Below are 25,213 nucleotides of genomic sequence, written 5' to 3'. Positions count from 1 at the left end.
ATTCTTAAGATTCCTACAAAGTTCGAATATTTTTTTAAAATTCTAATATTTTAAAAATTCATATGAAAATTTCTAATATATCTAATATTTTCTAAAACTTTCTATGTTTCAAAATTTTTCTAAGAATTTATAATATTCCTAAAATTCTTAATATTGTTAAAAAATTAATAATTTCTAATAATCCTACAAATTTCTAATATTTCTAAAAAAATCAATATTTCAAAAATTTCTAATATTTTCAAAAAATTTATAATATTTCTCAAAATTCTAATGTATCTAATATTTCCTACAAATTTCTAATATTTCCAAATTATTTTGAAAATCCTAAAAAATATAATATTTCACAGAAAAATTTTAAAAAAACAACAGACCCCACCCAACCCCAGCACACCCACTAAGCCCGACCATCCAACCCACCCAAATCAACCCACCTGAGCCTAGCCCGCCCCCAGATCCACCCCACCTCCATATGCACCCCACCCCACCGTCCCCTTCCCCGAGTCCCGACCCCTTCCCCCTGCCTACACCCTAAACCCACCCCATCCTCTTCCCCATACCCACCTCAACTTACCCGACCCCTACAAATTCACATATATTCACAGCATTTCACATGTAAATCAAAGCATTTTGTATTATAAAGTTTATAATAAATATAAAAAATATATGTATGAAATTTTTTTATATCATACTTCTACGAAAGCTTGAGAGTGAGAGGGTGTGAAAGAGACAAAGAGTAGAGATGACGAGTGACAGAGAGCGAGTTTGCAGATTTTTTTTTGTGGGGTGGGGGGGGTGGATTTCACAAAGAGAGAGAGATATGAGAGAAAAGGTGTAAGGAAGAAAGAAGAAGGCTCTCGAGCCTATTATAAAATCTCAGGACCTTTTCTCGACGAACCCATTCATCAGGCAAACCTAAAATATTCGTCGACCTAAAAGAATGTGACACTTATATTATACACTTGATTTTTTGTCAAGCAAAATGACCAATTTATCTGGCAAAGATTGCATAGAAATGTTTGCCCAATTTAAGTTTTGGCCAAAACAATAGTGGGAAAATATGTGCTCAACGAATTTCACAATATTTCATCGGGCAAACCCTTTAATTGGGGGAAATTCGATTTGTTTAGAAAAAGTGGGTGAAAGTTTGCCCGACAAATTTAGACTTCTTATGTGTTTACCCTAAAATGTAAGCACAATATTTAGAACAAAGTGGGAAAATATGTGCTTGACGAATTTCACAATATTTCGTCGGGCAAACCCTTGAATTGGGGGAAATTTGATTTGTTTAGAAAAAAGTGGGTGAAAGTTTGCCCGACAAATTTAGACTTCTTATGTGTTTACCCTAAAGTTGTTCCCGATCAACGAAGCTATTAAGTGGATGTTGATAAATTTCAGAAAGATCAGTAAACACTATGTTTGCATATAGAGAGGTGCATGGCTAGTCTCAAAGACCATTCGAGAGTGAGCACTAGACAAGTGTGTAAGTGCTCAACAGAGATTGAGTTCACTGACTGTGATCAACCTGAGTACTTGCATGCAATCTTGAATGTCAAGCAAGTAAACTTTTAGTTGAAATAGTGCAAATTAATCATTTTGGAACTCAGTCGCCTCCATGAACAAGAGACAGTTAGGCCTCAAAAGGAGTTTTGGGACTCATAAGGCCCATTGGGCCGAAGCCCACTTGATCCAACCTAAGTCAGAGTTGACGTAAGTGTGAAAAAGGCCCAAAAGGGGGGCATTGCTTATTTTGGCGTTATGGATGCTAGGGTTTGGATTTTTCAACACACCCTTATGGTCTATAAGATGCATGCACTCATGGCTCATCCTTCTCTAAGAAGGAGATGGCTATTTCATTTCACAATGAGTTTGTGGGGAAGTTGCTCTCTAGAAAACAAAACTTGCATGTTAGAGTTTAAGAGTTTGTAAGAAACTTCCTATTGAGTGTTGTGTTCATCTTTCTGAAGAGATGAATGCTTGCAAGCCTAGGAGAGCTTAGAAAACTCAAAAAGAAAAATTGAAACACCACCACCACCACCCTTGTTGTCCCCTCCTCTCAAAAGAGACCAATAGAATACTTCACGTCTCTCTTACCTCATCCACCACCATCTCAGTCTTCCAAATGTGTCGAAAGTTGAGAGGGTTCCTAACTTGGAACCTAGGAGAACACATACAAGGAAGATCAGAGCTTGGAGCTTGGAGAGGACGCTAGTGGCATGGAGCTTGTACCAAGGAGCTTGGAGAAGCACGAACGAGGGCTCAAAAAGCACACTACAAAGGTAAGCTTCGAAACCTTCTTTGTACGTTGGTTTCAAGCATGCAAGAAAATTAACATGTTTCAACGACATTGATCAATCTTCAACTTTTGAAACCAAAAGAATGATATACATCAATTTCATACACTTTTGAGTTTGTTAGCCTATGCGTAATTTAGTGATTCCCATTTTAGGTAAATTTAATGATGCACCTCTGCTTGTAAGAAAATTTAAGCTGTGAATAAGTACGTCTAGTCGTCGACTGGAAAATATATTTGCCACAACGCATTGTTTCTTCTAACATTGTGGGGGGTACCCATATGAGCTGCGTAGACATTTTAGCTTTTCACATTCGCTTACTCCCCATCGTACATATACATATACCATATTGCAATTAGAGAGCACAAGGAATCCAAAACCAAGTACTTGGCACATTACATTGTCAGGTTTCGAAAATGTCAAGAACGGATCCTGGAGGAAACCCCAAGAGCATTCACAAATGCTGTGCTCTCCAATCCACTGCAAAATTCTCATCCATGTCGCTATCACTTGATGACTCATCGTGACTAGGCTCTTTTTTTACGACATCCGGAACTCTTTTGCGCTTGGCAGCACCGGAAGCCTTCAGTTCCATTTTCTTCTTTTTCAACAATTCCACTTTCTCCCTATATGCCCTGAAAAACAAAAGAAGAACAAAGAAGGTAAACACTAACAGCAAGGACAATTGAGTTGCAAAAAAGAAACGAAGGTTTAGAATGATAGCACTTTATTGCTGCACTCACCTTTGCTCCACTGATTCAGCCTCTTCTATCGTCTCAGCAGCATCAATCTGCAGCACAATTGCAACAACAAAAGAATATATGAGTACGCGCAAGTCAGCATCAATCTCAAGCAAAAGTGCAACAAACCCTCACCTCCTCTTCTTCCATACGATTATCAACCTCCTTCAAGTCCTCTTGTATCAACTTCTCAAATTCTCTGTACTCATCTCTGCCATACAGTAAATACAAAACACAAGATCACAATGCCTTCATATTAAATCAATCAGCAGTTTTCATGCTTAGCTAGTCTCACACTTCAACTTCAGTCCGTGGCAGTACAAACCATGAGCACTATAAAAAGAAAGAGAAGCGAAGAAAACACAAGAATCCAGACACCATAAGGGAGGGACGGCTATCATTGGGTCAATGGAAAACCATGTGCAGAAACCACTGACGTGGAGAATTCAAGGGTAACTATTCCAAGTTTTTAATTAATCATAATAATTATGGCTTCTTTCACAGTAGAACTCAACACTTTGACCACCAGAAAAGGATTGCTTCCTTTTTGCGTAGGAAGTGAATTGGTACTGGATTTTAATTTTTTCTAATGTCTTTTAATTTTTCTATAAGCTCATATTAGGTGCAGAACCTCTAATGTGCACTACCTTCGAGGCAATGACTTCATGTATTGCTCATTTACAAATAGGTCTGTTCCAATTTTCTCAGGTTCAAAACAGCCGATACCTTTGTCCTTCAGAAAATACCAGATAGTAATTTGGTAAAGCGAACAGCTTCAAATGGGCAGAACTTGTGTCAACTGCGGAGGACTATTGGAAAGAGCCAAACCAAAATGAATTCCCAAGAATGAACCCGGGGGCGCATTTTCCATCCTCTCTATTACATTGACAATGCATCAAGAACAAGCATTCAAATTATGATATGACTAATAAAGGGAGCCTCTCTCTCTCTCTCTCTGTGAACCTTTGCAGAGTTATTTTATCATGAACAAGTCTATCTAGAATGGCATTTGAACAAGTCTCTCTCTCTCTCTCTCTCTCTCTCTCTCTCTCTCTCTCTCGGTGTGAACCTTTTTCACAGTTATTTTATTATAAACAAGTCTATCTAGAATGGCATTTGAACCATTGCAACGAACTCATACAATCTAGGAGTTAAGGAAAAATGTGCACTTACTTGACATCTGGCTTAACAGGCTTTATTCCTCGTGCAGATAAATCAGCTTCCTTGTTGTCAAAGAAGCCTTCAGGAAGAGCTCCCTTTATTTGCTTGGCCTCTGAACTGGCAACCTGTGATGATGTCTGTGTAAGGTCCCTGGCAGGCTCAATATTTCTTGTCTGCACCTTTTCCCTTCCTAAGATGATAGTGCTAAGTCAGAAAGAATAATAGATATCATAAAAAGAAAACGATTGATAGTTCAAAACTAATTCCAAAATAACGCAAATATCAAATCCTCTACACAGATTTTCTGTTTTGATATTGTGCTTATGACCAAAACTTAATGATCAACTCATAGAACCCAAAACTGTGTGATCATACAAGAAAAAAAAACAGTTTATTGTAGTCTAATGACATTAAGAAAAAGCCCAAAATGAATTAATGGTGAGGACTGTTAAAGAAAGGTTGTGTGCTTATTTTTTTTTCAAAGTGTAAATTTGTATTTAAGCTCCTAGCTTCCTTCAGCTAGATTACAAGCGATCAAAGAGGCTTAATGAGTGGCATGCCTCTCCTTTGGTCAATTTTTTAGCATCTCAGTCTTATAGATCCTGAGGTTAAATAGATTGTGGTGGAAAGATTTTCAATTCCATTTACTTTTACAGAACTGATGCAGTGATTTTAGGAAAATTTATTGATGATGGATTTATATTCCTTGCTTCTTTCGACTGCATTACAAATGAAGCAAGAGGCTTAATGAGCAAGGATCTAGTAGAGAAGCACGTAAACCTATATTCAGTGCTATATCTATTTTAGTATTCTGGAAAGAAAGAATTGAATGCACTCACCGTTGCCCTGCTTTCTTAGCCTTCCCCATCCAAAGGAGTTACATAATCTACTAATAATTTTATACCTACCGAGGAATTTGACTAAAACCTTCCCACTAAATTCTGCATCGATCTCCTTGGTAAAACTACCTTTTCTTTGTAGAAATAAATAAAACAGCAAAGCTACACCCATGCAGAAGGGCTAGTGCATATATTCGCTCCCTTACGTATAAGTCTATAGCCTCTATACAAGTTCTTATAAAAATATTTATAAAAAATGTAATTCTCTGTGTCAAACTGATCTTGTCATTACCGCCTCAAAGCAATGAGAAGGTGGTAACAGTCATATAGAAAAACAAATAGAGTGGATATTCTCACCTGTATTTTGCTTTTTTGCATCATGGTTATCAAAAAAATCTGGAGGAAGCCCAGATGACGACTGCTCTCTAGGCAATTCTGTAGAGCCTTCAGGTCCTGGTTTAAGCAACTCCACAGAATGTTCCGGCTTAGGTTTTGGCAAATCTGGACGGGCTTCAGCTTTTGCATTGTTGACTCGGTTTAGTCCAGCAGCTGTAGCTTTGAAATTACTTAGTGCCTATTGCAATATAAACATTCTGTTAGTAATACTCATTCAGATAGATATATTAAAGAAAAAGAATAAGGAACTGCATCTAAGATTAATGTAAGTGGAACAGTAACGTCACCTACTTCCCAGGCCCATCACAGTTTCAAACCTAGAAAGTGTAAAGGAAATGCTTCATCTTTCTGCCAAATATGGATTAAATGTATGTTGACGTATGGGATATCCAACCCAAATTAGTATACAAGAAGATGTACTAACCGAACAATATCAGTTATTGCCTGGTTGAATTCAGCAGTATTTTAAGTTTTCAACATCACAATACATAATTTGATTGAGATCAAATGAGTTAATTTGTTATCTTTCAAAAAGCAGGTAAAATGCTGCATTAACCCTTTCATAATATTTGAAAAATTTGCATCTTTCATATCAACTTCGAATTTTCCACAACACAAGATGTTTGTTTAGGTCTCTTAGTTTCTTAATTTTACAAATAGGGAAGTACTATATTAACAATGATCACCTCACGATGTTTACGAGATGCTTGATGTGCGTCCCATTGTGATTCAGATTTCAGAGCAATGTCACAAACCTTGCACACAGGCTGCTCAGATTCATTGTACCTGTATGTATCACAAAAAGGGGCATAAAGAAGCAGTCAGGAACTCTGGCTTAGCAATCTATATATACCAACACCAGAACGGAACCAGTAATACGAAAAAGTTCAAATAAAAGGTACAGCAACAATAGCATACATAACGAGAAGGTCGAAATAAACAATGTCAAGATAAATCTCTTTGGTTCCCATATGCATTCCAGAAAATATAAATTAGTTCGTTCCCTACTCAGCATTTTCTCAGCTAATTCCTACTTCTAACCCAAACCAGCTCTCATAAGTTTCATTTCAAATCATAAGTTTCGTAAAAAGAAGAAACGGACTGCCAAACCAAATTCATACTTGTGCTTGATAAACTAAAAGTTTTTGACACGATCAAACTCCGAGAGCATGATTTTCACCACATCAATCAATTAAACATTGAGGAACACTATGATCATAGAACCAACAACAATACACATTGCTTACAAAAAGGGTTCTACAGAATCCAATTGAAAAACGAAATTCACGAAACCGGTTCTACAGAATACAATTTAATAATGATAATTACATTACACTGAAACTCCATAGCCTCTAGTTTTCAATTCTTCATAAAAATCTAAACCCCAAAGACAACAAACATATAAACACTGAGAAAGAAAAAAAGCAAAATTTGATGAGAGAAGGCATGGGCACTGACTAACCGTACGAGCGGAGAGTCTATGCGCTTGTCCTTCTTCTGGGCATTCAATCTCGCACGAAACAACGCCTTGTTCCTGGCTTTCGCATCCATCTCTTATATCTATGAATTATATATCTGCCGAAGGATGAGAGAGAGGATTCGGCGGTGATTGAGAGATCAGAGATGGAGGTTTATGGAGGTGATGGGGATATGAGGGCGTGGGCGGCTAAGGACTAGGTGAGGAGGACGGTGGAGGTAGGCGGAGCGATAGACTGAGCGAAGGAGATGGGAGGAGGAAGGGTTGGGACGTGCGGCGTGGAGATTAGTAATCAGGTGTGTGAAAGGACTAATGTTTCTTCCTGCCCATAACAACTGCGTTCTCGCCACGTGACAAAATCGAATAGGCATTGGGATCCGTCTCCCTTTTTTTTTTTTTTTTTTTTCCGAAGATGATCCATTCCGTATTGTTTTGGATGGTTTGGTAATTATTTCACTTTTTGAAAATTGGAAATATAAAATTTGTTTGTTATCTACTTTCAGTTTTAAGTTAAAAAATGAAAAATGAAAAATGAAAAATGAAAAAATGAAAAATTAAGGTTAAAGTTTGAAAACTCAAGAAAGTAATTTTCAATTTTTGATTTACAATTTTTATAAACTCAAAAATGAAAATAGTTACTAAACAAGATTTCAATTTTCAAAAAAATGAAACAAAGGTTGAAAACTGAAGAAAAAAAAATGGCCCTTACATTATGTTTGGATGAGGGAAATAAACTTGGAATTTGGATAAAAGTCAGAATTTGTAAATTAACATGCACGAATTCTCTTGTTTGGATTCATAAACATAGAAATTTAGAATTTCCGCGTGAAAAAAACCTTGGAATTTGGGACCTCCAATTCCCAAGTTTAAATTTCATGTACGTAGATGTCATTTTCCAATTTTTATGATTGAGAGCTTAAAAACAACAAAATTCCGTATTCAATTCTATTGTTCTTTTAGGCTAACCAAACAAAAAAATTCACAAATTCTAGAAAATAAAATCTCATCAATTCAATTTCCATCATTTTGAAATTTCTTGGTAATCTTAAATTTCTTTATCCAAACATAGTGTTAGTTTATGAAATTATAGGATTTTCTGTATTAGGAAATCTCAAACGACTTGAACGGTCTAATGTTTAGTGGGCTTGATGGGATTGGGTCTTTCAAATAAGATTAGATTTAAGTTTTCTCGATTGACCTCAAAAGTTCACATTTAAGTTTACATATGAACAAGAGTCGTTAGATTATTTAACCTAACACAATCTAACGGCTCTTGTTCATTCATGGATTGGTGAGGCTTGAATTCAAGTCCATTATTTGGTGTAACACTAAGCTAGATGAGATTGGATTGGACTTAAATCTAACTCATTGTTTGATACAAGACTGGATTGAACTTAAAAAATTCATTTTTTTTTATTTTCATTATTCAGTACCACATACAATAAATTCAAACAAATAAAAAAAAATTTAAAAAAAAACTATGTAGGACTGTGAATTTTTCTGCATCAAAATAAGGTGGATGAAAATGGGAGCGTCTACATAGTCTGGTCATAGACTAAGTGGCTTCGCTTTGGCTGGGCCGTGAAACAAACCAACATTGCGACCACACTTTGTTGGGCACTAGAATGGAGGCAAGGCCCATAAGCCTTGTCGAGATCGATCATGCTTGCTTCGCAACATACGATAACCTAGATTGATTGGGGATCAGGATTAGTTCCTATAATCTTGGAGATTCCTACAATCTAGAAATTGGTTTAGGCCACAAGTAATCTCAATCCTAAAAAGAAAGCGTATCTATTAATAGATTTCCAGTAGGATTCTCTTAGCTTTATAAAGATTCACTATCCTCAAAGGACTATCTCCGGCTAGTATAAATACCCCATTTAGGGTTCGTCAAAGGTATTCTAATATTATGCACCTTGTATATATTTGCTTTCTCACTCTCTAGCCCACTACTTGAGTTTTAAGACCTTTACTTACTTGACCATCAAAGATTCTTTCACCGATACCACATTGGTGCCTAGGAATTCAGGGTTGTTTACTCTCTTTTGTAAGTGGCCGTTCTTGCACTTCACCATCTATAGTGGTGCACAAATTTGATTCCAACAATGCGTGCTGAGGATTAAAGCATGACAATTGGAGAATAAAAGTTAGGTTTTCCAAAGACAAAATATGGTGATAAACATTATGAAACTGACGAAGAACACCAGGAAAATGGCAAAGCATGCCCAAAAAACAAGTTACCCATGAAGAGAATAGCCTGAGATTCTAGCGAGAAAAAGGATAAAGAAAATTGCATAGAATAAGGGGTTGCCAACTGCTCCAACCAAAGGAAGAGGTCGATGGTGAGATGGTCTTTTTGTTATTCGCAAGAAAGGAAGAGAAGGAGTAGCGATGCTAGGATTTGAAGTCAATTTGTGATAAAATCTTTGATTTATGGGATTCATTTAAATGAGACTATTTGATCCATGCCCCGTAATCACTCTTCACTATGGGTTCTTAGTTTGTAAGTTGTTGAACCACGCTTTACATCCTTGCCGCATCACCTGGTGAAGAGCTTCCTAGCAGACTACCTTCACCAACTGAAAATTCAATCATGTGGATACTAGTAGAGGTCTAACACTTGAGAGCCTCAACAACATTGAATTCGCCCGCATATAAAATCTAAAGGCTGGAACTCTAAATTAATACAAGTCATACATGTGTTCTCAATTTATTATGCTTGAATATGGATTCTTAATTTATTTTTCATAAATATAAGTATGTCGATTAACCACAATCACATAGATTAATTAATATAATTAACGGAATCCAATGTTTCACTAACCATCACGTTAATATGATTATTTATACTTACAACACCTGCCACGCTTCCACACACCTATACTAAAGTAGTCCACTACCCAACATATCTACCTTCATGATTACCTCGAAGGTGATAGATTCCTTCTTGTGCGTTCATGTATCTCCATATTAATGCATATGATCCCAAAACTTCACATTATAATGCTTCAGTATCGTTTAAGAACTTCGAGGTGAAACCAAAGATCATATTCATTAACATGAGATGACAAGTGATGCCTCAGATCGAAGAACTAGTTGCATTCACAACTCAAAAGTTTGATATGATTGACAAGTAGGTGATCTTCCATTGGTACACTTATATGTCAATGTTTAGTGAACTTGATCTCATAGATGAGCACCTTTGTGTTTATTCCATGTCACTACATGGTTAGTCTGAGACTTACTATTGAATATGACATAAACCAGCCTTAGCAGATGTTCAGCCATCCATTCGATTATCCAACGACTAGGAACATAGTTAAGGACTTAAAATCTGTAGAGTACGTATCTTAAGATTAGAACTTCTTTGCAATCCGGTCCTTACAACTTACAGTAGTCATTGGACTCACCCTAATCAATAATGAACATTTCTAATTTGTTATTAGGTCACAAACATTATTGACAAATGTCCTCACTTACCCTTACCGTTGATGGCTTGACATTTGGTTGCCACAAATAACCAGTTACGTGTTACCACATCAATTGCTTTTTGAGCTATTCAAAAGGTGCCCTAAAGTTAATCATGATTACATACATTTCACATGAGACCTTAGACTCATGAGAACTTGACCTAAATAAGTTAGATTCATGAGAGATTCATGAGATATTTCTCTTCCATACACTAGCCTAAATGTTCTTGATCATAGGATTGCCAATTGGGTATTGACAATTTGGAGAGATCAGTACGTACTATATCTTCTCTTCAAAAAGTGACCGGTCTTGAGTATTGGTGTGAAAGACAAGACACCAATGATTGTGTTGCGGGGTTAAGTGATCTCATTTTTTCATCAGGTTGAGTTAAAGACTAAAAGTCTTGACCAACCGATCCGACAAAAGTGACCGATCCAACATAATAACTCAAAAGATAAAGAAGTATCGTTAATTTCTTCATGTTCATTCCAATTTCGAAGTATTGTACAGGATACCCGAGCAGGTTGAAAAGAAAGACCAAACAATTACGTCTCTTGCAATTAATGAATTAAAGAGGGTTGTGGTGGTGTTATTTACAAGGGCAACCCTGAGATTTCAAGATCCTTATGCAAAAATTAAAATGGGTCTTTTTCACATACAAGGCCTGTTTGTTTGGTTTTTTGTTTTTTGTTTTTTTTTTTTTTTTTTCTAAAACATATGTTTTCTTCATGGTATATTTGTGAGTACGAAACCTAGTATGAAAGTCAATTTTTAACACAATATCATCTATTAAACAATAAGTATAGATTTTTTTTTTTAAATGGTACATGTCAAAGAAATTTAATTTTTTAATAAAAAATAAAGTATATAAAAAGATACAATATTCTTTAAAACAGAAAATAACTTAGATATTTTCAAATTTGTACTTAATTAAGTATGCTGGAAAAAAAATTATATATATATATATTATATTCAATCAAAAGTTAGGGGCTCCTTGGATATTGGGGCACTGTGTAGCTGCTCCACTGATTATCTACTAATTGTCATTGGTTATCTACTAACCATTGTGGTGGTGTTACCCTCATAATTCAAATCACCGAAACATAATTCAAATCACTGATTATCTACTAACTGCCACTGGTTATCTACTAACGATTAGTGCAAGACAACTCCAATAAACTACAACCATACATGGCAAAATCCCAACCATTGAAGATAAAACGGTCAAGATTGAATAGCCAACTACAATCATAGTCTTACACTTTGAATAAACTGACCACTCACAACGTGACATGTGGAGTGGCCCTACAATGTTATGGGAGTTCATTGTTGCTCACCTTCCTCAAATGGTGGTAATCACCACTCTATTTATAACCGTTAAATGAGTTTGAATTTCGAAATTCGTGGTAAGCACCATAATTTATAGTGGTGAGTAAGATTTTTCAATGCAACTGGAACACGAGGTGGTACACACATATAGTGAGATATGTGTGTTAAAAAAATTAATAACTTAAAGGCTAAATAGCTAAAATGGTTCCTAAGATTTGCATATCACATCACTTTGGTCCCCTGAAATTGAAAATCAATAGAAATGGTCCCTAACATTGTCCACCATCCATCATTTTGGTCATTCCGTTAAAAACTCCGAGCTCTTGGCTGGAAGTTTGGACAATTTTCAAACCTTTGTAACTCAATCGTTTCTTAACCAAATTCAACTCATAATACATCAAAATGAAGATAGGAAAGTGTAGAACAAGATTATACCAATTTGAAAGCCCTATGATTGCCAAAGATGGCCAGAATATAGCTTCAAAGTTGATTGGTCCAGGGGAAAATTGGAAAACTCGCTAGAAACTGGGTAAACTTTAAACGTTCATAACTTCTTCAATACTCAACGAAATTGAGTGATTTAAAAATGAAAATCATACTTCTCGACAAGACAAAGAGAATGGTACCTTTCTAGATGGCTAATTCATTGTGGTTTGGCTGGAAAACGGCTCGAAAGTGGCTAATTATTTTTCAAGTTCGCCACTTTCGAGCTGTTTTTCGGCCAAACTACAGTGAATTAGCAGTAAAAAAAAAAAGTACCATTCTCTTTGTCTCATCAAGAAGTATTATTTTCGTTTTTGAATCACTCGATTTCGTTGAGTTTTCAAGAAGTTAAGAACGTTTAAAGTTTACCCAGTTTCTGGAGAGTTTCCCAATTTTCCTGTGGACTAGTCAACTTTGAGGCTATTTTCCGACTATCTCTGACAACCATTGGGCTTTTAAATAGGTATAATCATATTCTACACTTTCCTATCTTCATTTTGATATATTATGGGTCGAATTTAGTTAAGAAACGATTGAGTTACAAAGATTTGAAAATTGCCCAAACTTCCAGCCACCGGGACACTTAACAGAGTTTTTAACAGAATGACCAAAATGATGGATGGTGGACAATCTTAGGGACCAAAGTGATGTGTTATGCAAATTTTAAGGACCATTTTGGTTATTTAGCCTAACTTAAAAAATAAAATTTTCCGCCACTTAGTACTACGGTGACACGCCCCGACCCCGATATTCCCCGAATACCAAGATAGGCACGTGCTGGCCGACACCCGAGGGTGACGAAAACCATTTATTGAGTGCAAATGCTGAAAACAAGGGGTAAATAAGGCTTATAAATATAAAAGAATAAATAATATGCAAATAAGGACCGTGTTCAGAGCACACCTCTAATCTAGAACACTAGAAGAAAATAATATAAAATTGAATGAAACCAAGGAATGGGTCCTACACCAAGAGGACTCGAAGATGCCGATGCGGAAGTGCCTGGACGTCGGGATTGTATGCCTCGATTCTAAGTCCTGAAGGGGGCGCAAAACAAACATGAGTGGACCAAGTTGATATATATATAATAAAACAGTTATCAACATACTAACCCCCAGGTTTTATGAAAACACATATATAATGATAAACTTAGGTTTTCCGAACCTAGCATGTCGTGCAATATCTCAAATCATAATTCGCATAAATAATAAACACTAGTGAATGTCCGATATAACACTTCAGGCCCCATGCCGGCTCCCCGTCTCTGAGCAGACAGTCAGAGGAAAATGCACTTCAGGCCCCTTGCCGGCTCCCTGTCTCTGAACAGACAGTCAGAAGGAAACACACTCCAGGCCCTATACCAACATCAAACCGTCGCCCGGGACGGACCGGATTTATCCCTACGTCCCGTAGCGGAAAGGACCACTAGGTAAGTACAAAACCAGTGAACATACATATATTGAAAATCAACTTCATAGTATAAAGTCATCCATCATCTATACTATAAAGAAGTGTTCTAAACATGTTCTAAATATCATATCGTCATCCATCAGATATTCTATAAGAACATGGGTTATAGGAAAAATAGTAATAATTCAAACTAGCCTCAGTAAACATGTTATCTCGTAAAACGTTCATAAAACATAATCATCAAATCATGCTTTTCATGTATGCATTTATACTATCAAAACATGCATTTTTAGAAGGGGTCCACTCACAGTACTTTGCCGTCGAAAAGCCACGCCATCTAGCGAAGAAGGAAACGCCACAGATAATCGTCCCTAAGCACATAAATGGTACATTTAGTCAAACTCTACTCAAATGAATGAAATTGAGAAAACGGACATCGAAAACGGGTTCAGGACGACGAAATTCGCCTAGGAGGGGTCCTGCACGAAAACCCAAAAAGTCAACGGTTAAAGTTGACCGTTGACTAGTCAAAGTCAAAAGTCAACGCTGACCGTTGACTCAATCAACTGTCCACGGGTCAAATTCAACGGGTCAGGGTCACGCGTCAACGGGTCAGGGTCACGGGTTTGGGCTTTAGGGTTTGGGTTAGGGTAAATGGGTTTAGGTTTTAGGTGGGCTGGGTTTGGGTTAGAAAGGAAATGGGTTTAGGTTTTAGGTGGGTTGGGTTTGGGCTTTAACCTCACGGCCCAATGCCCCAATTAAAAAGGTTTTGGGCTTGGCAGGAAAGGCCCAAAGGCCTTTGGGTTTTTAAAGTAAACAAAAATAAAAATAAAAACAGAAAGGGTTAGGGTTTTGGGCCAAATACCAAAACAGGCCTAAGGCCCGTGGGGGAAGGAAACGGCCTGAAGGCCTGGGTGGTTTCTTGGGCTGGGTTTCACACCGGAGAAGAAGGCCGAAATTCGGCCGGAATTTAGACAAACTTCAAACGTCCATAACCTTGTTAATACTCGACGAAATCAAGTGATTCAAAAATGAAAATCGTAGCTTTCGAAGAGACGAAGAGAATGGTACCTCACACGACGTCTAACTCGCCGTGGTTTGGCTGGAAAACACCTCGAAAGTCACTGAGGTCGCCGGAAACTGGGTAAGATTCAAATGAGTATAACTTCTTCCATACTCAGTGAAATTGGGTGAAACAAAAAGGAAAGTTGTAGTACTCAGCGAGACGAAGAGATTGCTACCTTGCACGCCGGCCAACTCGCCGTGGTTTGGCCGAAAATTGCCTCGAAAGGGGCGGTGCTCGCCGGAAAACTGTGAAATGTCTCCGAGGTGGTTTCTTCATGGTTTGACGTCCAAAACACTACCACGGGGTTAGAAAAGAGCTATAGGTGTGGGCATGGGTGTGTGTGTGTGTGTGTGTGTGGGTGTGTTCTGCTCGGAGAAATAGCACCGAGAGGGGGAATGGAGAAAGAGAGATGAAGAAAGAGAGAAGAGAGACTTTTAGAAGAAATAAAAGAAAGGGAAAGGGAGAGGGAACCGGGGACAAAACAGGGGGTGGGCCCCTTGGGCTCACCAATTAAGGCTCAAAAACAATTTAAAAAAAGAAAGTATCTCCAAACTTAGTGAAAATACAAAAATATCCATTTTCTTACGTAAATCCCGGGACGGGTTGTTACATACGGTTTAATGGTATTCCTCTTCACTTAGTAAGAGATCTTATGTTCGATTCTTGTCAACTGCGAGTTTGAACCACATAATTGCTAACCTATTGTGAGGCTAAATCCACCCGTGTTCATGTCACAATTAAAAATTTACGAAAACTGATGAAAATGGTTTGAAATTTTTTATTTTAACGATAAAGACAAAATAAAGAGTAAAGTAAATAATAATAAAATTAATTTTTTAATATAAAAATATAATTTTTCTTTAAAATAAACAGCATCAAAAATTTTTCGTTAAAATTCTAAAAAAAATTTCTCCACGTTCTTAAGGCCATCTTCATTCATCATCTCTCTACGTTTCTATTTGATAGAAACTCGTACGGACGGATATTCCGTTGGAACAAAAAACCTGTTTTATTTGTTTGTTATTTTTTTTAATTATTAAAATTTGGACTTAAATTTTATTTTTCTTATTTTATTTTCCCCGAAGAAAAATAAAATAAGAAACGTTTCGGATCTGAGAGGGGTGCGATGGATTTTATACGACAATGATGAAATCAGCAGCAAATATTCTTCTGTGGCTCTGAAAATTCGATTCTCTTTCGGTTTCCTTGTTGTTGTGTTGCCTTTTCGATTTAATTAATGTTTCAAATCTGACGCCATGAGGAAGAAGCTCGATACCCGTTTCCCTGCCGTAAGTCCCCTCTTCTTCTCTTTCTCTTTCCGCTCCTTCTAGGGTTTATGCTATTCTCAGATCGAGTTTTAATTTGTTTGGTTGACAGGAAAATTAGGAAAAGGAGGGAAATTTTAGATTATTGGAGTTTCCTTGTGCTAATCGTGTGATTAATTAGCGAGATTAATGAATTTATGTTTCGGTGATTTGAATTGTTTGGTTAAAAGTTTCAATTTTTTTTTGGGATTTTTGAGATATTCGATCTGGGTCGGGTTTTTCTAGGCCGTATTTTCCTTTTGTTTGCTGTGATTGTGGTTTTAGGTAGAATTGGGTTATGGGTTTGTTGTTTTTGGCTATCTGATTTAGTCTTGGGATTTGTTTCGTATCGATGATTTCATCTAGGGTTTGTGGATAGGTACTTAAATCATGGGGGTTTTGTTTCTGGGGATAACATGCTTCTTTGGTCTTGTGGTGATGTGTTTTTGCTGATTGGTCAAGATTAGGTGATGACTTTTGAGGCCCCTTAGGGCTAAATCTGATCTTGTTTTATTAAATATTCTTTTTCAATGAGTGTTTAGATTTGGGATTGGATTAATTTTGAAGATTGTAAAACAACTAGAGAGTTTTGTATCGTGGGTTGAAAGAAAACGGAAGTTTACACTTCCTTAATTACTTTGTGATCCATATACTATGCATGGTTTCATGAATACCTCTGTAAGGCGCTGGTTTGGGCGACCAACAGTCGTGAAACTTATGTTTGTAACTTTCTTAAAGAAAAAAAGAAAGAAGGAATGGAAAAAACGTTTTTTTTATTTTTTATGCAGATTTAGTTATGCATTGGTAATTTCATGATTGAAAATTTGGATGATCGACATATAATTTGGTACTTTATGAAGTGCTGCTGCCTGTTGTTTCAGTATTTAATTGTTCTCTTATGTGGACCTCTCCATAAAATTGTAATCGCATGTATTTGCATGTGGAAGTTGTGGGTGAAGACTGAAATGTGAAAGAACAGAGTCCTCTTTTATACTTTTTGTATAGCTCCTTTGTATACACTTAAGAAAAAGAGATTGTGTCAAGAATCATGGTCTACGCCTCGTTGTTGTTTGCCATTGTTGTTTGTCAATCCGTGACTTTTCTTTCACTAACAAATCTTCTGCTTGCTGGTTATCGGGTTTTCATGTAGCAAATATTATTTAAATTTCCCCCAGTTTCTTTTGTGTTTTGTGTTTGTGTGCCAAGTGTGGGAGTATGTTATATAGGATATCTTTGATGGCACTTGTCATTTACCTCAGAGTGTCCATGTATGAAATGCACTAATTTCGGGAGAACCCCTCATCTTTTAATGAAGCATGTTGATGACTATTTTTTTTTGTTAAACAAGTACTAAGTAGGATATTTACCTTGTGCTTCCTATTTGAAGAATGACAAATGAAGTTTAGTTTATTAACTGTAGTTTAGCTCTGAATTAATGCATGTCCCCTATTCTCATACACAATTTTAATTTGGCAGGCCCGGATTAAAAAGATTATGCAAGCTGATGAGGATGTTGGGAAGATAGCATTAGCGGTGCCTGTTTTAGTGTGTCAGTACTTCTAACTTTCGGGACTAATAAATTACCAGTCACCAGGTTATTTTATTCATTATTTGGTTGCTTATACTTCTCATCTTGCATGTTATGCAGCAAAAGCGTTGGAGCTATTTTTGCAAGACCTTTGTGACCGTACCTATGAGATAACCCTCCAAAGAGGAGCTAAAACCATGAACTCACTGCATCTGTAAGTCAAGGATTGAACAACGTTTATCTGTTTACTTAATTATTTTTAAGGTATCAATAACAGAATGAGTTCATAGTAAAGAAAGTACAACAGTAGGGAATGATTACTCCAACTGTACAGGAAAAAATTCTATTGGCATGCTTAATACAACGTATACACTGTGCAAAAGGACAACAGTATCCAGAAACTGCAGTTTCCCAATTTTGCTAAATTAGAGAGAGATGCCCTATATTTAAACTCTTGAGCACCTTATTACCACAATGAATTTTAGAAGCACACTAAACTGACCTCCTCCCCAACTTCATGTATTCTAAATATAGGTTACATAACTTTCTTCTAAGCACATAAGTTCTCAATGAGCAGAGGATCCTAAATATAGGTTACATAACTTTCTTCTAAGCACATAAGTTCTCAATGAGCAGAGAAACACGAAAGACTGAGAATTACCCAGATTAACCTTTTGTAGTGCAGCAGAATGATAGAGGAATATTAGAACAAGGTTATGTACAAAAATTATGTTTCCTGCTTTGGATATCAGAACAAGTGTTAATTTGTAGACAAATATCAAAGCAATTATTTGTACTTTGCATGGTATTCTATCTTTCCAAATCATTTTGGATGGTTCATCAGTCAACCCCGTTAGAACAAGAGTTTGCAGGAATATTCTGTAATTCTAGAATAGTCAATTCACCCATCTTTTATGGTATTTTCTAACGAAATAAGAAAAGAAGAGAGCTCATCTATCTCAAGATCATTTAAATTTCTTCGGATCTAGCCTAATTAATGGAATTAGCAATTGATACATTTTGAATGGATGACAAGCTCAGAAGACATGGATATAAATGAAATTATGAGAGAATGAATTGGATCCACTTGCAGTATCCTTCCAACGACTTTGTGTTCAACCTCTAACCTCTAAATTAGATTCCTATCCATTAGCATTGACACATATTAGGTTGGATGGTAACATGCTATAATTCTATGCTGATCGAGTGAGCTGTAATTCCTAGATACAATCATTTTGTTCAGGATAAGTACAACATTATTAGAGAAATGCACATCAATAGTAATATGCAATTAGTATACCAAACTTGATTGCGGCTCCCATACTGAAGAATGATCTAATTAGCTAAGGGAAGAAAAGCTTATATTTTCTAGTACCTGAAATAATTAATTTAAGCTTGTGCCGTTCGAATACCAAATATTTTTATTATCTAGTTGCAATATTCTCTCAAATCTGTTTACTGATGTATCTTTTAAAGAACTTTTTGCACCGGGAGTTGAATAGAAAATACCATGTGGTCCCATTTATGTGAGCCAGATCTAATTTCTCTACCTTGTTTGCAGAAAGCATTGTGTACAGAACTATAATGTGTTTGATTTTCTGAGGGACATTGTCAGCAGAGTTCCGGACTATGGTCATGGTCACTCTGATGCTGCTGCTGATGACCGAACCATTTCAAAAAGAAGGTATATCAGATGGTCTATTCTTGTTATTTTGCATTATCATTAATCTACAAGAGAGTCAGTTGAGTCTACTTGCTGACGTATTTTTTTGCAGAAAACCACCAGGTGATGAATGCAATGACAGTGATGAAGAATTGAAGAGGAGCAAGATGGTAACTCTAATGGCACCCTGCAATTAATCATTATCTTCTTGTTCTTAATGTAAAACCAACTTCCTTTTACCAAAAAAAAAAAAAAAAAAACGTAAAACCAACTTCCATGCTCAATATGCCAAATCCGTTTATTGAGCTCTTTGTGATGTTATGTGTTTTTCATTCTAATTTTTCACAAGGGCTTTTAACCGGAGCGATGCCTCTTTTGGTTTCTTTAGGATGTCCAGGTTGAGCATGTAAATATTCTTTGAATTTATATATACAAGTTTGTTTTAGAGGTTCTGAGTTGGTTTTATTTGTACTTGGGCTGAATGCAATATGCAAAGAGTTCTCTGATGTCAAAAACTTCGTTTAACTTTTTACTTTCTCTCTGCAGCTTGAGATAAACCATGGCAGCAGCAGTGGCAGAGGAAGAGGCCGGGGTCGGGGACGAGGCCGTGGACGTGGTCGGACAGCTGAAAGAGAGATTTCACACCATGAGACTGAATCTGAACCCTGCACATCTCTTCAGCAGACCATTAAACCTAATCCAAACCCTGGAATGGTGGTGGATGATGTTTCCGAGTCGAAGGATGTATTGAAGGAAAATGTCACTGTCCCTGATGAAACTGATCCTGCAGTTCGAAATTTTGATCTGAATACTGATGTAAATGATAGCGAGGACACAAAAGCTGCAGCAACAGCAGCGCAAGCTGCAGCAACGGCATCCCAAGCAGCCCCAGCGGCATCCCAAGCAGCCCCAGCGGCATCCCAATCAGCCCCAGTGGCATCCCAAGTTGCCCCAACGGCAGCCCAAGCCTCATCAGCTGGACCTATTGCCGAGCCTAAACATGAAGAATATCCTGGGTGGTCTCCTGCTGATGTGAATAGAATGGCCATTGATCCTCTTCAACTTGCAAATCTGAGCAGAAGGCTAGACGAGGATGAAGAAGATTACGACGAAGAGGGCTGAATTCCACTTGATGGCTTATTGTCCCAAAGTAGGGTAGCGGGAACAAGATCAGTGGAAAGCTCGTGAAGGAAAATTAAATAAAAGTAATACAAAAGCTGGAATAGTGACCTAATTGGAGATGAAATGGCCAGTGCACTTGTCCCAACGGAGAGTCGGAATTTCTTATCCTGTCCAATGTTAGTGTCGTAGCATTTGTTAACATCCATTTCCAGAGGTAGCTTTTCCGTGACGATGACAGAGAGGATAGCCTCTGCAGTATGACTCTTAGCAGTGTATGATGAATCTGGCACCCTTGAATAGCGGTGGATTGCCCTATGAGTGGTTTGCCTTTTAATTTACTATGTTTCTCATAGATTTCTAGGACATTTAGTAGGTTACTCGTCGTTCTGTTAGGCTTTTCAATTAATCTTCTGACCCGTGAACTGGATTTTGCTTCCCTTGCTCTCTTACTCTTTTCGCTCCTAAAGAAGTTCCGCAATGAAACGGGATGCGTATGCGTTGCTAATGGTTTGTACCATCGCAATGATGGTAAGGAATCGGCAGCGATGGTAAGCCAGCCTATTTGATTCTTCCTTAACCCTAACCCACATGAAGTGCCTTTTGGAAATAACAAAATAGCACAAGAAAAAGATGGTCCTAATTAAGAACAGGGAGAAGCATAATGTGTTGACAAAACAAGCACGGAAATAATTATTGAAAATTATTACGGAGCTATAGGATATAATCCTGATTACAGCTACACACAAACTTCTTTTTATACAAGCGAATGAATCTACTGTAAATTAACGCTGGAAGATTCAAACTTGGATGTATAAGGGGGAGCATAAACATCTAGCCAACTTGATTATGCCAAACGTCACACAAATAACTGGTGCTACATTATCCCATCAGCATTCTGAATTAAACTTTGTGACTCTTGGATGTCATCTTTTGATGGTCCTGATGACCACGTTGTTTCTGAATCATCTTCATCATCCACCACTGGTTTCTCTTGTGGGTATAGGAAAGGCTTTGGAGGCATTTCAAGACACTCAATTTCTCCTTCGAGCATCTCTACTACTTTGTTCATCGAAGCAGGACGGTCACTAGGCTTGAATTGGATGCACCATAGAGCAACAATAAGCATCTTCTTTGTTATCTCATTTTCTTCTTCAGTCGCATCTTCAATTTCTATGTCGTTTCCTTCGCTGAATTGGTCATAAACCCATGAAGGAAAGTAAATTTGGCTCGAATGTGCTGCATCTGCGTTCAAATTCTTTCTATTGCCTGCAATTTCCATCAGTAACATTCCGAAACTATAGATGTCTGCTTTGTTAGACACACCTCCAATATTTTTGTAGAACAACTCAGGAGCTATGTATCCGATAGTTCCTCTTGCTGCGGTCAATGTTAAGCTGCTATCATCTAATGGACAGAGTCTAGCTAGCCCAAAATCAGAGACCTTTGGAACGTAATTGTCGTCGAGAAGAATGTTGTGAGGCTTGATATCAAAATGCAAAATCTGCATGTCACACCCTTGATGTAGATAACTGATTCCATGAGCCACACCAAGTGAAATTTCAAAAGCTCTCTTGCAACTCAAGGAGACAGGTCCTTCTTTTGAAAATATGTGTCTATCAAGAGATCCATTTGACATGAACTCGTATACAAGAGCACGCTTTGACCCCTCAACACAATAGCCAATTAGTTGTACCACGTTTACATGATGAATCCTTCCAATGGTACCAACTTCATTGATAAAATCTTGTCCATTGGCCTTGGACTTACCCAACATCTTAATCCCCACAAAGCGGCCGCTACGAAGCTTTCCTTTGTAGACAGAGCCGTAACCTCCTTCGCCCAGTTTGTCCTTGAATCCTCTGGTCATTTTCTTGATGTCGGAGTAGGAGTACCTTATTGGCATAAGGTTATTGTGACTTTGTAAGAATTCTTCAATTAGGACATACATTGATAAGTGCCGCTTTTTCCATTTATAGATTAAAAGCACAATCACTAATGGAACACCGAGTACAGTTCTTGTTGGAAGGACAACTATTGCTGTAACGGAAACAAATCAAATGAGAATGAAGATAAACCTTTGGAAGCAGCCTTGAACCATCACAAATTTGAAATTCGTTCTGTATATAGAAATAAAGACTTGAAATACTTACAAATGAAGATAAGCCAACGGATAATACCTGCAAGAAACAAATTTAAGTAAGCAGAGAGATAATTTGGAAGGGTAAACCGTAAGTAAGAAGTGAAAATACTAAGATTTCTCACTTGATAGGATGCCACGAACGATCCGATTTGTGATACCTGCATCATTCAAGAAAACAAAAGTATCGATCAAGTGAAGAACATTGACATGAAAAAAAAACTTTAGCAAACAGGACAAGGAGACTGATTTTTCCAAATATAAGAAAATACGTACTGTTATAACTACAATCAACTTTTTTTGTCCGTAAGTAAGAAGTGAAAATACTAAGATTTCTCACTTGGTAGGATGCCATCAACGATCAGATTTGTGATACCTGCATCATTCAAGAAAACAAAAGTATCGATCAAGTGAAGAATATTGACATGAAAAAAAAACTTTAGCAAACAGGACAAGGAGACTGATTTTTCCAAATATAAGAAAATACGTACTGTTATAACTGCAATCAACTTTTTTTGTGTCGTAGTCGATGTAGCAAGTACTCAACCCATGATATCTACTTTTGCTCTGCAACCATGAAAGTTCAAACCCATAGACTAGCTCTTTGTGGATGTCTATGTAGGAGATGTTTATGTTTTTTTCCTTTGCACCAGGCCATGATGTCGCAACTGTAAGATCTATTCGGCACAAATCCCTCATATCTGAGGCATTTAAATGATCAATCTTAACAAAAACATGCCCACTTGAGCTACTCATAGGACTACTGCAAGGAGCAGTATCCAGATAGAGAGGAGAATTCACTTGGGTTTCACAGGTCATGAAAATTATAGGCTTCGATAATTCTACACAATCTGTTTGATCATAGAATAAAAAGTTCATCCATCCTGGTTTACCTGTGATTTGACAAATGCTATATGGATGATCTCCACCAATTCGGTTATCCAATTTATATTCTGCCAATGAATGAAGAGGCATTGAAGAGCAGTCATCCTCACGAAGATTGGCATCCACAACTCGGATTGTGTAGTTATCATAATTGATTGCTTGGACATAGTACTTTCCTGAATACAAGTACAATACCGTTCGATTGTTCTCGCAAGACAGGTCATACCTTTGGTCACCACAATTGTCCGGGTCATGTTTCAGTCGGAAAGGTTTGCTTATGTTGGGATGTTTCCACAGGAAGAAGGTGGACAGTGATGACGATCATCCTTAGCACTGCAAACAACACAGAAAAAACCAACAACTAGAAATACTACGAATAAACTAGCTGTAAGGGGTAGCACTCCTTTTGCAGCCATGGTAAGAGAGGAAACCGGACGTTTCAAACGATAATATCTTCCTCAGTTTGTGGTTAGGAGCAGATGATTGTGAACTTCATTAACCACTACGGTGGAAGTAAGGAAAAGTAGAAGAAAGCTCCCACATCGTTTGTTGCAACCGGATGTTTATAGAGAAAGTTGAGATTCCACCATAAAATTAATTGACAATATAAGGAGTAGTCCAATTACTTATGTTTACAAGTGTAAGGCCCTCCATTGTGTGGTAATAAGTGGTACGTAACATTTCCTAGATTAAGGTTTTGGATTGAGGTGCTTTAAAAAGAACAGCTTATTAAAAAACCTGGAACATTAAATGTGTTTGGTAAAATAAAAAAAATATTAAAAAAAAAAAAAAACTGTTGTCAATGAAAGTAGAAAAACATAAAAAAAAATAGCAGAAGCAGGATCTACTATGCTTCTAAAAAAAGTGTTTTTTTTTTCTTTTCAAAGCATAGTAATCAATGTTTATTTAATGAACTTTTCAAATAACAAGTATAACCCCCCACATGTTACAAAATTACAATCATTATTATTGTCTTTGACATTATTATCACATTTAATACTATATCCTTTTTAGTCATTAACATATTCAAAACAATTTATATAAAAGTTTACTAAACGCTCATACACTGTTTTTTTTTTTTTTTTTTTTTTTTTTTTTTACTAAAATCACTTTTACAAAAATAACGTTTACTAAACACTTAACAACTTTATTTTACAGTTTTTTATTCTCACAGCATAGCAGAACATTTTTCTTTAAAAAACACAGCAATACCAAACTAGCTATTAGAGTTGTATAGCTAAATATATTTCCTCGGGAGAAGAATAGTATAACAAAGTAATCACGAATTGTAACTATGCATGCATGGCAATTGATGTACGTAGAACTAGAAATTCATATTCGAAGAAGGCTCACAATTAATTATAAAGATAATAGGAAACTTCGTTCTAACTTCTAATAAAGATGACTTTTAGACTAAAGTTATGAGTAAGTTCAAAATCTAATTTTAGTCATTTGATACGTTAATCACCTCATTTATTACTTATATTTTGATATTTTAATTATTTCTCTTTTTCTTCCTAATTTTAGTATATTTTGTTGTAAATAATTAGATAAACTAATTAAGATGAAGTTTAGAAAAATGTCTTATACAAGATTAAAAATTGATTTTAGTCCCTAGACTCTATTTAATGCTAGTGTGTGTGTGTGTGTGTGTGTGTGTATATATATTTAATGTTTTTATTTATTTATAATTTTATGGTGTTCATAAATAAATTTTAAGATTATATTATAAATTTTAATTCTCATTATGGTAAGTATCTTATATAAGAAAATATTTTCGTACAGATTTTTCAGTACACTTATATTTTTGTATATTGTCTTATGTGCCACTAATTCATTGTAATATATTTAGGTACGAACATTTTGGTACACTAGTTTAGTATAATATGTTTAGGTATAATATATTTA

General features: G+C 36.6%; 3 protein-coding genes and 1 long non-coding RNA gene across 5 annotated transcripts; 1 reads left to right on the top strand and 3 right to left on the bottom strand.

The window, feature by feature from the left end:
* Window positions 1–2,504: 2,504 nt before the first annotated feature.
* Window positions 2,505–7,237, bottom strand: LOC137747641 (protein ABA AND ROS SENSITIVE 1). The gene is made up of 7 exons (XM_068487786.2): window positions 6,890–7,237; window positions 6,114–6,213; window positions 5,389–5,605; window positions 4,205–4,382; window positions 3,167–3,242; window positions 3,035–3,081; window positions 2,505–2,926 (listed from the first exon to the last, which is right to left on the bottom strand). Exons 1-7 carry the CDS (start codon window positions 6,976–6,978, stop codon window positions 2,746–2,748), a joined length of 888 nt encoding a protein of 295 aa, XP_068343887.1. The 5' UTR covers window positions 6,979–7,237; the 3' UTR covers window positions 2,505–2,745.
* A 5,682-nt stretch (window positions 7,238–12,919) lies between these two features.
* LOC148698361 (uncharacterized) lies at window positions 12,920–15,126 on the bottom strand. 2 transcript variants are annotated; one of them, XR_015967023.1, is made up of 5 exons: window positions 14,842–15,126; window positions 14,672–14,740; window positions 13,909–13,971; window positions 13,158–13,227; window positions 12,920–13,014 (listed from the first exon to the last, which is right to left on the bottom strand). It is a non-coding gene; the product is annotated as an uncharacterized LOC148698361 (long non-coding RNA). The 2 variants fall into 2 exon arrangements; XR_015967022.1 differs by lacking the exon at window positions 12,920–13,014 and having other exon boundaries at window positions 13,029–13,227.
* A 489-nt stretch (window positions 15,127–15,615) lies between these two features.
* Window positions 15,616–20,719, top strand: LOC137747566 (uncharacterized). The gene is made up of 6 exons (XM_068487697.2): window positions 15,616–15,955; window positions 17,447–17,519; window positions 17,619–17,712; window positions 19,060–19,182; window positions 19,274–19,331; window positions 19,708–20,719. The coding sequence occupies exons 1-6, from the start codon at window positions 15,923–15,925 to the stop codon at window positions 20,281–20,283; spliced, it is 957 nt and encodes a 318-aa protein (XP_068343798.1). The 5' UTR covers window positions 15,616–15,922; the 3' UTR covers window positions 20,284–20,719.
* A 230-nt stretch (window positions 20,720–20,949) lies between these two features.
* LOC137747568 (rust resistance kinase Lr10-like) lies at window positions 20,950–23,753 on the bottom strand. The gene is made up of 5 exons (XM_088681503.1): window positions 23,314–23,753; window positions 22,912–23,121; window positions 22,761–22,796; window positions 22,434–22,460; window positions 20,950–22,320 (listed from the first exon to the last, which is right to left on the bottom strand). Exons 1-5 carry the CDS (start codon window positions 23,393–23,395, stop codon window positions 21,158–21,160), a joined length of 1,518 nt encoding a protein of 505 aa, XP_088537629.1. The 5' UTR covers window positions 23,396–23,753; the 3' UTR covers window positions 20,950–21,157.
* Window positions 23,754–25,213: the final 1,460 nt, after the last annotated feature.

Source organism: Pyrus communis, chromosome 2 (genome assembly GCF_041283825.1).
Source record: "Pyrus communis isolate YQ-2024b chromosome 2, ASM4128382v1, whole genome shotgun sequence".
In the NCBI taxonomy this organism is placed as follows: Eukaryota; Viridiplantae; Streptophyta; class Magnoliopsida; order Rosales; family Rosaceae; genus Pyrus; species Pyrus communis.
Note: the sequence above shows the minus strand (reverse complement) of the source record. Positions and strands in the feature narration are given on the sequence as shown.